Source organism: Pristis pectinata, chromosome 8 (genome assembly GCF_009764475.1).
Source record: "Pristis pectinata isolate sPriPec2 chromosome 8, sPriPec2.1.pri, whole genome shotgun sequence".
NCBI classification, from domain to species: domain Eukaryota; kingdom Metazoa; phylum Chordata; class Chondrichthyes; order Rhinopristiformes; family Pristidae; genus Pristis; species Pristis pectinata.
In genome coordinates, this window is record NC_067412.1 from 25,957,082 (window position 1) to 25,973,763 (window position 16,682).

At 39.4% G+C, this 16,682-nt stretch overlaps 1 protein-coding gene across 1 annotated transcript in view; it reads left to right on the forward strand.

Moving 5' to 3' along the window:
- sdk1a (sidekick cell adhesion molecule 1a) overlaps positions 1-16,682 on the forward strand; it is a 604,439-nt gene that overhangs the window by 499,132 nt on the left and 88,625 nt on the right. Inside the window, exons 25-28 of the mRNA XM_052021137.1 lie at positions 574-724; positions 9,234-9,471; positions 12,624-12,739; positions 15,330-15,519. Coding sequence (XP_051877097.1) covers positions 574-724; positions 9,234-9,471; positions 12,624-12,739; positions 15,330-15,519 — 695 coding nt within the window. The remainder of the gene's footprint in view (positions 1-573; positions 725-9,233; positions 9,472-12,623; positions 12,740-15,329; positions 15,520-16,682) is intronic.

Sequence of the window (16,682 nt, forward strand, 5' to 3'; positions counted from 1 at the left end):
TGGCGGACAGCTTGTTTTCCAAACCTTGTGGTCATTTGGTGAAGATGCTTGCTGACACTTTATTTACTTCACCAATCAGAACTGACCGCAGACAAGGTTTGGGAGAAACTGCTGACATTAGTGAAATTGTGTCACATCATGCGCCTTTGCCTGTAGGAGGAAAAGAAATGCTCATTTTTTAAATTTATTTATTGCAGCTGTTTTAGTATTTGGCATTAACTCTGCAGCTTCCTGCAACAGTGCAGCTGAGACTTTAGAATTCGTTGTGTGTCTACACATGCATTGTTAATGTACCTCTAGATCTCTAAAGCACAGCACCAGAAGCATGCACAAACTCATCATGTCAGTGGTAGCCTTGAGTAAAAGAAATGGTGCTTATTTGAATTTTTGTTCTCATTTCAAATATTGAATGAGCTATCAAATTTAATAAGCCTGTGTAATATGCCTGACCACCTGGCTAATGGGGAATATGGCATTTCTACTCATGCTAGAATTATAAAGATTATATTTGATTTAACTCTGAACAATGAACTTAATTCTTGTGTTAAATGTACATCATTATTTTGTCATTAGGTTTCGAATAAAGCAGATGAACGTTGTGGGCTCCAGTCCTGTAAGTTGGCCATCCCGTGTAATTCAGACATTGCAAGCTCCACCTGATATAGCACCAGCTAGCATCACAGTGCGAACTGCAAGTGAGACAAGCCTATGGGTCCGTTGGGTGGTAAGTAAGGTACCATGTTAATTAGTGAAGAAAAAGTAGTAATAGATTTAGGAAATGGAGTAAGAATGATGCTGTCCAAATTGGTGTAAATGGCAAGTCACAAAATCAAAGCAAGTCACAACAGATAGGGAGGTTGATAGTAGACAAGAATCCTGTTAAGAAGAGTTTGTAAGAGTTGTTGGGAGGTCTAAGCAGGATGGCCCAGGAAATGGTGAATCAGAATCATGTTTATTATCACTGATATATATCGTGAAATTTGTTGTTTTGTGGCAGCAGTACAGTACAAGATATAAAGACGTAGAAATTACTATAAGTTACAAAAATTAAAAAATAGTGCAAAAAAGGAATAACGAAGTAGTGTTCATGGGTTCATGGACCCATCAGAAATGTAATGGCGGAGCAGAAGAAGCTGTTCCTGAAATGGAGTGTGGGTCTTCAGGCTCCTGTACCTCCTTCCCGATGGTAGTAAAGAGGGCATGTTCCGAATGGTGAGGGTCCTTAGTGATGGGTGCTGCCTTCTTGAGGCACCGCCTCTTGAAGATGTCCTCGATGGTGGGGAGGATTGTGCCTGTGATGGAGCTGGCTGAGTCTACAACCCTCTGCAGCCTCTTTCGATCCTGCACATTGGAGCCTCCACACCAGGCGGTGATGTAACCAGTCAGAATCTCCTCAAGCTCCTCATGAAGTAGAGCCACTGGTGTGCCTTCTTTGTGATTGCATCAATGTGTTGGGCCCAAGACAGATCCTCTGAGATGTTGACACCCAGGAACTTGAAGCTGCTCTCCCTTTTGACTGCTGACTCTTCAATGAAGACTGGTGTGTGTTCTCCCAACTTTCCCTTCCTGAAGGCCGCAATCAATTCCTTGGCCTTGCTAACATTGAGTGCGAGATTGTTGTTGCGACTCCACTCAACCAGCAGATCTATCTCACTCCTGTAAGCCTCCTCATCGCCATCTGAGATTCTGCCAACAACGGTGGTGTTATCGGTGAATTTATAAATGGCGTTTGAGCTGTGCCTAGCCACATAGTCATGAGTGAAGAGAGAGTAGAGCAGTGGGCTAAGCATGCATCCTTGAGGTGCGCCTGTGTTGATTGTCAGCGAGGAGGAGATGTTACTACCGATCCGCACTGATTGTGGTCTCCTGATGTCGAGGATCCAGTTGCAGAGGGAGGTACAGAGGCCCAGGTTTTGAAGCTTGTTGATTAGTGCTGAGGGGATGATGGTGTTGAACGCCGAGCTGTAATCGATAAACTGCAGCCTGACATATGTTTTGCTGTTGTCTAGGTGCTCCAAAGCAGAGTGGAGAGCCAGTGAGACTGTGTCCACTGTAGACCTGTTGTGGTAGGGAAATTGCAGCAGATCCAGGTCCTTGCTCAGGCAGGAGTTAATTCAGGCCATGACCAATCTCTCAAAGCACATCATCACAGTAGATGTGAGTGCTACCAGGCAATAGTCATTGAGACAGCTGACGCTGCTCTTCTTGGGCACTGGTATGATTGATGCCCTTTTGAAGCAGGTGGGAATCTCCAGCTGCAGCAATGAGAGGTTGAAGATGTCCTTGAATACTCCAGCCAGTTGGTCGGCACAGATTTTCAGTACCTTGCTAGGTACACCATCGAGGCCTGATCACTTGCGAGGGTTCACCCTCTTGAAGGATGCTCTGATGTCAGCCTCCGAGACAGAGATCAGACAGTCATAAGATGCTGTGGGGATTCTCAGGGGTAGTGTTATTCTTCATTTCAAAGCATGTATAAAAGGTGTTCAGTTCATCAGGGAGTGAAGCATCACTGCCATTTATGCTGTTAGGTTTCGCCTTATAGGAAGTAATGGCAAGCAAACCCTGCCTCAGTTGTCGAGTGTCCGATTGTGTCTTTAACTTCATATGGAATTGCCTTTTTGGTCTCATGATGGCCTTCTGTAGGTCGTACCTGGACTGCTTGTAGGGCTCTGACTCACTGGTCTTGAATGCCACAGATCTAGCCCTCAGCAGACTGCGAATCTCCTGGTTCATCCAGGGATTCTAGTTTGGGAAAACTCGGTATGTTCTCAACAGCACACACACATCCACGCAGGTCTTGATGAAGTCGGTGACGACTGTGGCATATTCATTCAGATCTGAAGATAAATCCCGGAATATATTCCAGTCCACTGATTCAAAGCAGTCCTGTAAATGGTCCTCCGCCTCCCTTGACCATACTTTCACAGTCCTCGCCACTGGTGCTGCAGTCTTCAGTCTCTGCCTATATGTCAGGAGTAGAAGTACAGCCAGGTGGTCAGAGTTGCCAAAGAGAGAGCGCAGGATGTCACAGTGAGCATTCTTGGTGGAGGTGTAACAGTGATCGAGTGTGTTGGCTCCTCTGGTTCCACAGGTGATATGTTGGTGGTACTTTGTAAGAGACTTCTTCAAGCTGGCCTGGTTGAAGTTCCTCATGATGATTGGGAAGGCATCAAGGTGTGCTGTCTTGTGACTGTTGATCACGGTGCCCAGCTCCTCCAGTGCCAGCTTGACATTTGCCAGGGGTGGAATGTACGTCACTACCAGGATGAGTACAAAAATGCAGCAATATTTAACTTACAGTAATTACTTGCATTGATCAAATTTGCAAATGATATTGATCTAGGAGGCATTTAATCAGCGTGTGTTGCACAGAAATTATAAAATGAGTTGAACTGACTATTAAATTAAAAATAATAATGGAAGATAAAATTTAATGCTGACAATTGTACAACTCAGATGGGAAGGAAAAATTAGCTGACACGTATGATCCATGAAAGTGTTAGAATAACTGAAGATGAAGTTAAATGAGAGCTAAGGGTCTTTCTGAACATATTTGCCCAATTCCATTTAGTACAAGGATATTATGACTGAAATCAGAAAGTTATTTATGCAAATAGTTATTATTCAATGGATTGGATTTCTACATAGGATGTGTTGTGTGAAATCGTTCTTTCTGTCTTAAGGATCAAGGACTCTGGACATGAGCTTTGTAGACCAAAACTAGTTTAATTACAAAGGCAAACGTGGGACAGAATGGATGGGAACAGACACACACTCACACGCAGGATACCGTGAACACGAGAGGGGAATCGCAACTGGGGCAAAATACACTCTCTCTCTCTCTCTCTCTCTCTCTCTCTCTCACACTCTCACTCGCTCTCTCTCGCTCTCTCACACACACACACACAATAACAATGTACAACTTCAGGATATAACACTTCAATGCCCATCCCACACTAGCATTGGCCCTTAACGCTCCCTGAGTCTGAGTAAAACACTCCCTGACCATGTGGTGATGCACTCTTACCAGTGATCTCTGCAGCGTTGTCTCACTACTCCTGGGGTCGTCAAAAGAGGAAGGGCTAGGGGATGACAGCCCTTTTTATGGTGCTAGGAGGCTGGGTGGAACCTCACTGTTGTGATTTAAACAAGCCAATGGTGTGGGAGTCAAAGACAAAGGTTCCTGCCACAGCCAATGGTCAGGCAGGTTCAGAGACAAAAGGTACTCTCACACCTGAGGGGTGGGTGGAACCGCACCTTGATTGACAGTAGTATCACTTCCGCTCAGAGGAACAATGCTGTCCTCCGGTCAGCAGGGGTCATTGTCGTTACTGTCACGTGACATCCATGTGAATTTCTCACAACAGGACGTAAATACAAAAACTGGAAACATTTAAGAATTTGGTGGTGTTACGATTGGTCTTTTGGATATTTCTGGATAGACAAACTAAAATAAAAGATATGATCACACATAATTTTCTTCTGAGTATAGGAAATATTCATAATTCTTGTATTTTCTGTCACAAGTCATTCAGTCATCTCTGTAAACAACCATTGCATCTTGTCAGAACTTCCTTATCTTTATCTTTTATAGTAAGCTTGTCATCTGTAATTGGAAGTTATTCAGAATAGATAGATAGGTATTTATTTATTAGTCACACGTACATTGAAAAACACAGTGAAATGCATCTTCTTGCGTTATTGAGAATGTGCTGGGGGCAGCCCGCAAGTGTCGCCACTCTTCCGGCGCCAATGTAGCATGCCCACAGCTCCTAACCTGTACGTCTTTGGAATGTGGGAGGAAATCGGAGCACCCGGAGGAAACCCACGCAGACATGGGGAGAACGTACAAACTCCTTACAGACAACAGGGGAATTGAACCCTGGTCACTGGTGCTCTAATAGTGTTATGCTAACCGCTACACTACCATACCGCCTGTTTTCAATGTGGGTTTTCATACTGATTTTATAGAAAGCTGTTCAAAATAAAATGTCAAAAAGGTTCCAGAGTTGTATGGATTTGCTGTCTCAAGCCTTACTAATCAAATTTCTAAACCATTTCCCAGGGTTCAATATGGAAACATTTTATTTTAAATAGATTAAAACATTGTGTTCTGCCATGGATGCAAATCAATTTTTCACACTTTTAACCCTAGATTTCTGAGATCTTTTAACAGATTTTGAAATAATAGAGGTTACAGTTCTTTCATTCATATGTTTTTATTAAAGCTGAAAGGTGTTGCACAGGGCAACATAATGGTCTGGATTCTAATGGATTTTGTAGGCAGTTCTGCCTGGAGGGGAGCAGAAGCTTGCTGAGATTCCCTAGCATTTATGTTCTCAGATCCTTTGCTGGGTTAGACCAGGCACAGTATCCACACCTCGTTCATTTGAATGGGGATTGTGGGAGCTGCAGGCAAGAAAGAAGTTATTTTTTTAAGTATTTGTCTGTAATTTAATGTTGTTCATTATTCATAGTGTCTTTAGTTGATTAGTTCAAGAATAATTTTAAAAAGCATTTTAGATGTATTTATTTATTTTAGAAGTTTTATATGTTTGTGACTGTCACAAACATTCAGAAACATTGGGCCAGATCATACTGGCTTTTGTGTTTGCAACCACTCAAGTCCTGATGCTGAAATGGGGCTTGCATGGATACACTGGGAAATTCAGGAATGTTGGACTTTTCAGATTTGACAAGGCTAACTCTGTCAGTTTGCACCACCTCCCAGTCTCATGGGGAGTCCAGCAGCAGAACCAAATATTGCTGGAATTCCCCAGCAATACACTGTGGAATCTCTTTCGATCCTGGGTAAAGATTTACAAGGCAAGGGGAAAGTATGTCACTTTGTGTAAATTATTTTGTTTTCTTTTATTGCTTTATTTTTAAGAGATTTATATGTATTACATTTCAACAAAAATTAGTAATTTTATTTTCTTCATTAATTACTTCAATTTTAATTATTTTTAAATGTCTCTGAACGTCATGTTTAACAGCCAGCTAACCTTGCTGCCTTTCACCACGTGGGGCCTTGTCTCTGTCCAGATCACACTGCTGAACTACAGCAAGTGGAGACAAGGCCTTCTGCATCCAATCAACAGAAGTGCAGCTGGGAGTGGACAGATGTTGGGAAACTCCAGATTGGAGATCAGACTAGCATGATCTAGCCCACTGAAAAATATTTATACCTTTTAACCAGTGGAAAAGCAGGGGTGTGGGGCTTTGCCCTCGATCAAAGATTTTCAGAGGGGTTTTGTGGCTGTGATTTGTTCTGGCCTGCCCATATCACCCCATTATGTAATTCAAGGCCTTGCAAAGCTCTGGGCCTTGACCCTCAACTGCAGGATCATCTGGCCCAATGAGAGAAACCTTCTGGAGGTAAATTTGGATGAAAAGGGATTATGGGTGGCAAATGCAGGCAAGGTCTCACTCAGGAAGATCTGAGCCATTAGAACTTATTTAAAAAAAACACAGCAGTTTTTTTAAAGGAACACATTCATCTGTTGTTATTGCCAGAAATGTGTTTCTCCCACAATGAAGAGATGTCAACTTACTACAGTACAGGAGAAGGCCATTTGGCCCATCAGGTCCATGTTAGCTCCAAGCAAACAATTCTCTCCTCATTTCCCTGTACTCCTGTAATTTATTCTCTCTCACAAACTCATCAACTCTCTTTTGATTCTTTTCTCATATCTGCATTAAGGGGTAATTTACAGTCACCAGTTAACCTTCCAGCATGTTTTAGGGATGTGGGAAGAAACTATGGCACCTAGTGGAAATCCATATGGATGCAGTGCAAACTGCATAAGAAAATCATCCAAGATCAGAAGATGAGTTAACAGCACTGACTGTTGCACCGCCCTGCCATCCAATTTCCAATGTGTTTGCTTATATTCATTGGGACCACATGACTGCAGACAACGTTACATAATTGATCGAAATTGGGCCAAAAAAAGCTCATTCTTAGAGGTCAAGTTAGCCTGAATATGCTGTAGCAAGAGACTCTCCGCCATTCACAATGCGTGTCAGAAGTGTGATGGCATCTTCTTTATGGATTAGTGTAGCTGCAACAACATTCAAGAAGCGAAAAATTATCCAGGACCAAGAATCCCACTGGATTGGTACTTCATCCAGCATATTAACTAGCCCCTTTGTCTACCATTGGTACACTGTGGCTGTAATGTGTACCATCTGCAAGATACACTGCAGCAGCTCAACTAAGCTACAATAGTGCCTCCCAAACATACAGTCTCTGCTACTTAGAACAATAAGGGCAGCAGATGTATGGAAGCATCAGCACCTGTATATGCCATAACATCTTGACTTGTAATATGTTGCTGATTTTTTTATCATCACTCATACAAAAGCTTGAGACACCTTCCAACAGCGCTGTGGGAGTTCCACCTACATCTGTTTTGCAGCAATTCAAAACATGGCTCACTTTCAGCTTCTAGAACAAAAAGAAGCGTCATCCATTTAGGACAGAGATGCAGCAAATCTTTTCTCAGAGAGTTGTGAGTCCTTGGAACTCTCTTCCTCAAGGGTTGATGGAAACAGAGTCTTTGCATATTTTTAAGATATAGGTAGATAGATTCTTGATAAGCAAGGGGCAAAAGGGTGCCTGAACATTGACAGGAATGCAGAGCTGTGATTACACTCAGATCAGCCATGATTTTATTGAAAAATGGAGCTGGTTTGAGGGGTCAAGAGGCCCCCTGCTGCTTCTACTGTATTCATTTGCAATAGGGGTGGTCAATAAATGCTGTCACAGAGCTGTATGGCACAGAAACGGCCCTTCTTTCCACCATGTCCATGCAGACCTTTTTTTGCCCATCTGCACAAATCCTATTTGCCTACAGTAGATCCGTATCCTTTGATACTTTGCCTATTTGTGCCTGTGTAAATATCTCTTAAACATAGTGATTTTATCTGACTTAATCAGCTCCTCTAGCAGTGAGTTACAGATATCAACCACTCTCTGTGTAAAACAAAAAACAAATTCCCCTCAAATCCCCTTGAAAAGTCAGTGGAGACAAAGGAGATTACAGATGCTGGAATCTGGAGCAACAAACAAGAAGCTGGAGGAACTCAGTGGGTCAGGCAGCATCTGTAGAGGGAAATGGACAGGCAATATTTCAGGTCAAGCTATAGCCCCTTTTTGCCTTCCTAATTTCTTTCTGAAGTTCTCTCCTATTTACACTATATTCCTCAAGTGACTCCCTTGATTGGCAGATCAAACCTTCTATGTCCTTTGTCACCCAAGGTTCCCGAATCTTGCCATCTTTTCTCTTCACATTTACTGGGACATGGTGGCCCTGAACACTTAGTAACTCTCACAAGCATCTGCTCCTTATCTCTTGTGCTATTGAAATCAGCATTCTCCCAATTCAAGATCCTAATGAGGGCTGACCTTATCCCTTTCCGTACCTACCTTAAAACCTATAGAATTATGGTCACTATTCCCAAAATGTTCCCTCACGGACACTTCCACCACCTGCCCAGTTTCATTTTTCATTTCCTAAGATAAGGTCAAGTACTGCACCATCACTAGTAGGATTCTCTACATATTGTCTCAAAAAACTTCCTTGGATGCATTTAACAAATTCTGCCCCATCAAAGCCCCTTGCAGTGACACAATCCCACTCAATATTGGGAAAGTTAAAATTCCCCCAACTACTATAACGCTCTTGTATTTTTCTACGATTTGCTTACATATCTGTTCTTCTAATTCCCACTGACTATTAGGAGGCTAATAGTATAAAGACAGCAAAGTGATCAGCCTTTTCTTACTCCTGAATTCTACCCATATGACTCGTTGGATGATTCCTCCAGGATATTCTCCCTGAGAACTGCCTTTATGTTCTATCTTCCCGGTAACAAGTATATTCCAGAAAAGATAGTTTTAAAAAGTAGTTGGATACAGTGAGAGGAGAAAAATCAGTCAGGAGGAAAAGTATTTGGAATCAAGCTTGCTCTATTTATTATCATTTTCCAGTGTTTGCAACACCGCACCAAGCTAATACACTTAAGTTAAGAACAGGGAAATCGGGTCATTCTCAAGTTCATTGAGTGCTCCTTCATAGGGATTAACAACTGAATTTCTTTTTTAAATTAAACAATTTACCATTTAATTTATTATCATGTATCAGTATTGGCTCAGAAGCACATTTGTATGGTTATCAGCATGTATCTTTTAATCCATAATCTGTTTGAAGCTTATTTATTCACAGCCTCTTCCGGAGTCTGAGTATAATGGTAACCCTGAATCAGTTGGATATAGAATTAAGTATTGGAGAGTGGATGGTCAGGGCATGCCTGTGACTCAGATTATTAATGATCGTCTGGAGAGGGAAATCACCATCGAGAACCTGGAGGAATGGACCAACTATATGTTTCAGATCCAGGCTTTTAATGCCATTGGATCGGGACCTTGGAGCAGTCAAGTCCAAGGATGCACAAGAGAGTCAGGTACTTTTGAATAAAACAAAAGTATAAAGCTATGATATGAGATGGGAAACTTCTTAGGGTTACTGTCATCTTCAGAAAAAAGGCTTATGTAAAAAATGTATGCTTTTCAGCGACCTTTTGTGCATATTAGGGTGAAAAATGTCCGTGCTAGAGAGTAAACAGATTTCCCACCTTGTTCAGGTGTAATGTGGTAAGGCAAAAAATACTTCTTTTCTGGCTTACTGCTGGTCCTTCACTGCAACTGCAGAATGTCAGAGTCTTACCTTCTGTTACAACAGTATGCTTTTTAATCCTTATGGCGTGATTTAGTAGCTTTGCTATCTAGACTCCAAGTCATTTCTTCTTTGGAATGTCTGTAGGACATTGATTGAATTCTCATAGTCTTTTCATTTTGAATGCTGATAGTTGTCGGAGAGATTTTTATAAGGGCTTTGGTCTTGGAGATGAAAGGGATCGGCTATGCTGATCCTTTTTTTTCAATTAGCCTACAAGAATTGCAGTCTATTTTAAACATGTTTTTGTGTCTTTCTGTACCTTTCCTTTGATATTTTTGTTAGTGTTTTTGCTTATAAAGCCTCACCTTAAGGAGTTTTTAAAGATGACAGTGTGGTGATGTTGAATTAATGTCATTGGATATAAAGTTATTCAACTATGGTGTTTCAGCTGCTTTGTAATTTCAACTATTTCATTTTTTTTGTTCAGCTTAGTGAGCTTTGTAACTCCTTCAAACCAGCTTCTCAAATGATGTCGTCATCCTTCAGACTAAAACCAAAATATTCAAATCAACACAAATGCACAGAAAACGTGAACAAAAATTGTTTAATTTAAGATGTCCTGTTTCTAATCTGATGGTACAAAGTCCTTCATAAAACTTAGGAAAGGAGAGCCATAGTTTTATTTAAATTCCCTTAACATAAAGGTAACCAAATCAAATTCTGTAAGCATATGAAGTGATTTTATGAGTGTGTAGTTCATGTGCACATTGTGTGTCATCCTAAACAGGCATTTTTAAAATGTAAATGCAAGTCAGCAGATGTATAGACATAACTAGTTTCAGCCAACTGCAGTCCAAATCATAGTCTTGCCTGGCATAAATTGTACTTTTTTTTTGTAGTGAGTTTGGCTTTCGTGAGATGGCTGATGCCTGGCATTTGAAGTTCTGTGCTTTTCTGAGTGTGTTTTGCATATTTTGAGCTGTGCCCAAGTCGAATGCACTGCAACAAAATACTAAATCTCACGGGAATATTACATTTTTCAGAACAAGCCCTGAGGCAGACGTTGTCAGCCGTTCTTAAGAGTCATTATCCAGCATCCATCAAAGAGTGAAGTCTGGCAATGGAATCATTATAATGCCAGGACTCTTACAGATTGAGCACTTTGTTTGTTAATGAAATTGTTGGTGTTAAGTGGTGTATGACCCGAGCAATGGGAAAACCATAAAGTTCAATTTATGGTGCACTTCAACACATAGAAAGAATAGCAGGCAAAACATTCTGTAATATTGGAACTATCAATACAAATTTAGAGTGGGTGAATTTTGGTTTACATTTGCTGTTTCCCCACAGGAAGAGTTCTGTAGGACCCCGCATTACCCTCAGATCACTGGAGAAAAAATTAATAAGCTATTTTTTTCCTTGCTGTTTCTATCTATTTCCCCTACATAGAAGTGCATTTGTGTGGATGTGGAACAAACAAAGAGAGGTTTAGACCTCTTCCTATGTCATAAGGAAATTTGAGAATTAGGATTAGATGTTCACTTTCCAGGGGTCGGGAGTTCTGGTTGATTTTCTCCTATCGCAGAATAATGAAGCATATCCAAGATAATTAACTCAGCAAAGAGTTATCATGAAAATACCTGTATTTAATTGAGATTGTAGCCAATTGACGTGTCTAAGTGTGCCTTTTTTGCCTAGTCTGTAACTAAGAGATGTTAATGAAATGGATTATCTCCTCAATTCAACTCCCTACAGCACTCCTAGACAACTTGCTGAGATTATTAATTCTTTTTGCAGAGAATTACAGTGTGGTTTGGTGCAATTGGTTAATCAGAAAGAACCTTGGGATATAATCCTAAACTAAATGTATCACAGTGGTAAAACAGAACTGCCACAGGTTAGCTAATGGTATGGGCAGACCAAGCTATACACTATATTGCCAATATCTAATCACTTTTATCTATCCAGATAAGAGCATCTGTGATAAAAATGGTACAGTAAACCATGTAATAGTAAGATGCCTAAACAATATTTAATATTTTCAGAAGTAGTAAAAGAATCTCAGACAAAGCAATTCCTAAAATCACAAATTTTTTTAAAATTCCACAATATAATGATGAAAGTACATTACCTCAATTGGAAAAAATAAGCAATTTTTCTGTTTGTTTCACTTACTTCTACTAAGAAACTCGGAACAATAATATTCAATAACTCCTGTATGAAACAAAATAATCTCTTTCCATGGTTAATTTATTCCTCTTCAGTCTTCTGCTTCATTACTTAATCAAAGTTAAAACCAACCTATTACCTCCAATGGCAGTGTATTATTAATTAAATGGTTGGTACATTATACAGAGTTTCATTATTCTTACAACATAGTAAATTCCACTCACTTTCCTCAATCCAGGTAGACATTAGACAGGAGGAACTCCAGTCTATTTTGAGTACCAGGCCCTATTATCATCAGGCCATTGGGCTACAGGCTAAAACTGAGGGCCCTGGATCACACAGCAATAAAGCACAATTTAACCTACTTGTGCCACATCAGCTAGCAGTTGATACTGGACTGAGAATATGTTCAGAGTTCAGTGTAGTTCTTAAATAATACCAGGGTAATAGTATCCATTGGCATCATAAGGTTATTAATTAAATCAGCTGTGCAATATCTTCAGACACCCATTAAAGCACCTACTTAGTTGACGCCAGCAAGCTAAAGAGTGTTCTTCCATTTCATTTTCCCATTTTCATCAGGTTTAAGGGCTCAATATCCACCTCTTTAATTGATTTAATTACTTTGTATGTTTTGAGCACATCCCATGCATTTCATCCAGCTGTGATAATTGCATCCTACAGTGTATAATTTATTTCAGCTAATTGTAAACTAATTGATTCCAATGATTTTCCGGTGAAATTTCTTCCTTTGCTCTTTAATTTCAGTTCCATCAGCTGCTCCAGGAAATATTACAGCAGAGGCTGTGAGTCCTACACAGATCCTGGTCATGTGGGGACCCGTTCCAGAATCTGACCAAAATGGACTTATCCTAGGATACAAGGTATCACGTATCATTGACTTAAAGGAATACAGTTAAAAAGGCAGACAGGTCCATTGAGTCTCCTGGTCATTCATGTTGCAATGTGGAAACACAACTGTCATATTCCCCTTTCCAATGGCAGCCATGTAATCTCCCAAGAAAGATGAAAGCTAGAACTAAACTGTACTAACAACAAACAGAACTATAGTACCTTGATGAAGAAGACAGAAAACATAGATTACATCAGGGAACTCTCCTAGCATTGATATAAAGCACTATTAGACATGAGTAATGAGTATCTGCTAATGTAACAAATATTTGAATGCAGATTACTTGAAAATTTCAAGGTCGTGCTCAGTAATTTTTTTGTTAGCTGAAATTCTCAAAGGACGTGGAACCAGAACACAAATAGATTTGTGGTGTAGGTAGGCCTTGATCTATTAGAATGGCTGAAATCTCTTCTTCTGTTCATATATTCATCAATGCCACTACTGTGCAGATAGTGAAATGATAGAGGATTAATCTGATCTTGTTCCATTGTCATGCATATTGTGTCTCTACGAAGCCCAGTTCATCCTGTTTTAACTCAGCTGGTTCAGAAATGAAACTTAATCCATGCAATGTGTCATGTAGTGAGTAAGCAATTTACAATGAGTTCAAACTTTTTACATTATATCTTCAAGACTTAACCATAGACTCAGTTCAACTCTACACATAAACACTAAAATGTTCTTTTGTTGAAACCCTCATTACCTTGTTTGTCTGGAAGAGAATCAGGTACTTCTCAATTTATGGCTCATGATATAAATAAACCCTAGAAAAAATATGTGGTTGATATATATATAATAAAAGGACACTGTATAAATCCAGCTGGACAGTAGACCAAGTCTAATAACATTATTAATCTACTTGCTAAACATGTATTAGTCTACAAGTCATCTGAACAAGATTGAAGTATTTGCACTATTTACAGTTTTGTTGTATTTTCTCATATTTTCATGACTCTGTCCCTCAGGTTAGTTCTCATCAGTTATCTGATGGAAGGCTGCAATGCGAGCCTGGGAAACCATTGCTAATATTGTGCCATGGTCAGCCTTCATAGAGCATTCAATTACTGATTATTCAACATCATAAAATAATGTACATATACAGTACATTGATGGGAAAAGAACAAGATCACATTTGTGCAGTTTCGAGCCTTCAGCTAGACAAGGATTTGTGCTACAAATATTTTAACTATCATTATCTCATGCTTTGTAAAATGTGAATTTGTAAATTAGCTTTTTACAGAATATGGAGTTTTTTTAAGAAATGAAAAAAATTTTCCTTACTATATAATTCAAAGGGTTAAAATCAATCTCATGGCAAAATAGAGAATATGCTGCAGAGAATTTTTAAATTATTTCTGTAACTGAGTTACAGGCTCTCTCAGAAGTGGGAATTAAAATCATATTTCACTGTTTCCATAGTCTAGTCTATTAATAATGGTCAAATATGGCTTTATAAACACATAATTCTAGAAGTGGTTTAATTTTACTTATGTTTTCTCGTCATGTGGATGATGATGCCAAGGCATATTTATAGCTCTTCACTAGTTGTCGTGAGAAAATAGCAGTGGTTGACTTATTGATGATGGAGAAACAGCAATTTATGTCCAAGTGAAAATAATATGTGATGGTTTTGAAGTGTATAGTTTCTGGGAATTTTTTAATGGGTTTGTCAAGGAAAAAACAGTCATTGTTTAAAAAAAGTAAGCTCACCTATATTGTGCTTCTCACCACCTAGATCAGCAGCCCTAGTGTAAGTGTATGCATTTCCTATGCCAGGCCTCATTAAAAAATAAGAATTTTTAAGAGTAGAAAGAGATTGACTTTGAATAAGAAAGCACATAGTCTCATTTTTAGTTTGTAAATCCTGATATAGATCAAAGTAACTTTATGTATGTAATACAGTATATGTTCATATCATTGGACTTTCCGAGGTGAAGTCAGTGAATTAGATGTTTTGTGTAATCATTCTGTTGGGTTGGTAAATATACCAAGTGAATTTTTACAGGGCAAGATCCCATACACAGCAGTGAGTTGATAACCAGTTAATTAACCAATTAATACCAAAAACTAGATAAGCATTAATATCTCAAAGAATTCACCTGCTCTTTTTTGAAAAGTGCCATGAAATCTCTTATGTCCATCTTATCTGATAGACAAGACCTTGGTTCAACATCTCTAAAAGCACCAAATTCTCCTCATCACCATCTCACCCCCGCTCAAACTTGCTCCCTCTTATATTGAGACTTTGTTTGTGGTTTATTTTCTCCACCTTATTTAGCATCTGTGATTCTTCATCATGAATTTTTGCCTCAGGGCAGTTGAAGCAATTTCCTCCTTCTAGTCCTATTTCAAGGATCTTGCAATTGAAGAACAGTTGTTTGGTTTTGTAAAGTTTTCTGATTTCACTTGTTGTTATTTACTATTATGAACGTAAACTTTTATGGGATATTTCAGAAATGTTGTGAGCTAAAATAGACCTTTAATTCAAAGTTAAATATGTATGAAACAATAAATGTCCATTTTCACTTCTGGAGCTAAACCACAAATATATACTGTCCTAGATCCTGTACCAAGAGAAGGATTCTGAATCAGATACTCAAACACATCTAGTGAAAGGAAACTTTACGCACTCTGTTGTCTTGAATGGTCTGAGGAAATACAGTCAATACAAGATTCAAGTTTTGGCATTTACCAGGATTGGGGATGGAGTACCATGTTTCCCGGTTCTAATGGAGAGGACAAAAGATGATGGTAAGTTGCAATATATATTTATTTCATAGAATCAAACAAATGCTGGTGGAAAAGGATCACCAGACCTAATCCCACTTCCTGATTCTAGTTTCACTCTATTATAGATCACAACACGTGATCTCGTTCTTCCAAACAACCAATCCTGATATGAATAAAGTGATGTGTATTTATGAAATACATTTTCACATCATTGAGCATTCCAAAATATTTTAAAGCAAACATATTTGATTTTCCATCTAGTCATTCTTGTTGTGTCAGCAAATACAGCAGCCAGTTGGTACATGACAAGATCCCACACAATAAGTTATTGGTTATCATGCTCATCCAATTACTTTCTAAATCTACTCGTACCAGCTCATAGGGCAGAGATTTCTAGACCACCACCAGCTTCTAGCTCTGCTAGGCAAAACATCCCATCCAGGTCTCCCATTATTTTATAATTCTTGATTGAATCTCCCCTTAGCCTCATTTGTTTCAATGAAAACACCTCCAGCCTTGCCTCATAACTAAGTTTCTCCAATCCTGGCAACATCCTCATAAACTTCCCTTGTAAATTCTCCAGGACCTGCAGATAATGGAGTGCTGAGACAGTTGATAGGGGAAGGATGGACAAGTGATTGTGAGCAAGTTTGGGCAGATGTTTGCAAGTGAGCTGAGAACATCAGCAGCAAGCACTTGAGTGGGTTTGGGCAACAGAAATGATGGAAATTCATGGAAGACCTGTCTGGTAGAAGATGGACACCTGAGTCTCTTCTACAGCAGTCCAAGTAATATGGAGCCCTGTAACTAACTCCAAATCAGGTCTCAACCCTCCAGTTAAGATTTGCTTCAATGTTCTTGCAAGCTTCCTTGGTGTAATAGAATTTTGTGCATTTCTTAAATGAACGTTGTAAACAATCTGACATTTCATTGCTCATGCCCAGTGGACTTTGTGTCACTAGCACATCGTAAGCATGAAAATTCCAGCAATGATTTCAGGTTGAGTTTTCTTTTCTGACCTGATGATGGCACTCCCAAACCCAAACCATTTGGGTATCCCAAATAAGCACTCATAGAAATGGCCGATTCCTTTGGAAGGAAGTAGGAAGTGAAAAGCAATTGCTGTTGTTTATTATGTGCTGTTATTCCATTTTAATATTATGCCCCCACTCCCAAGCAGTCTT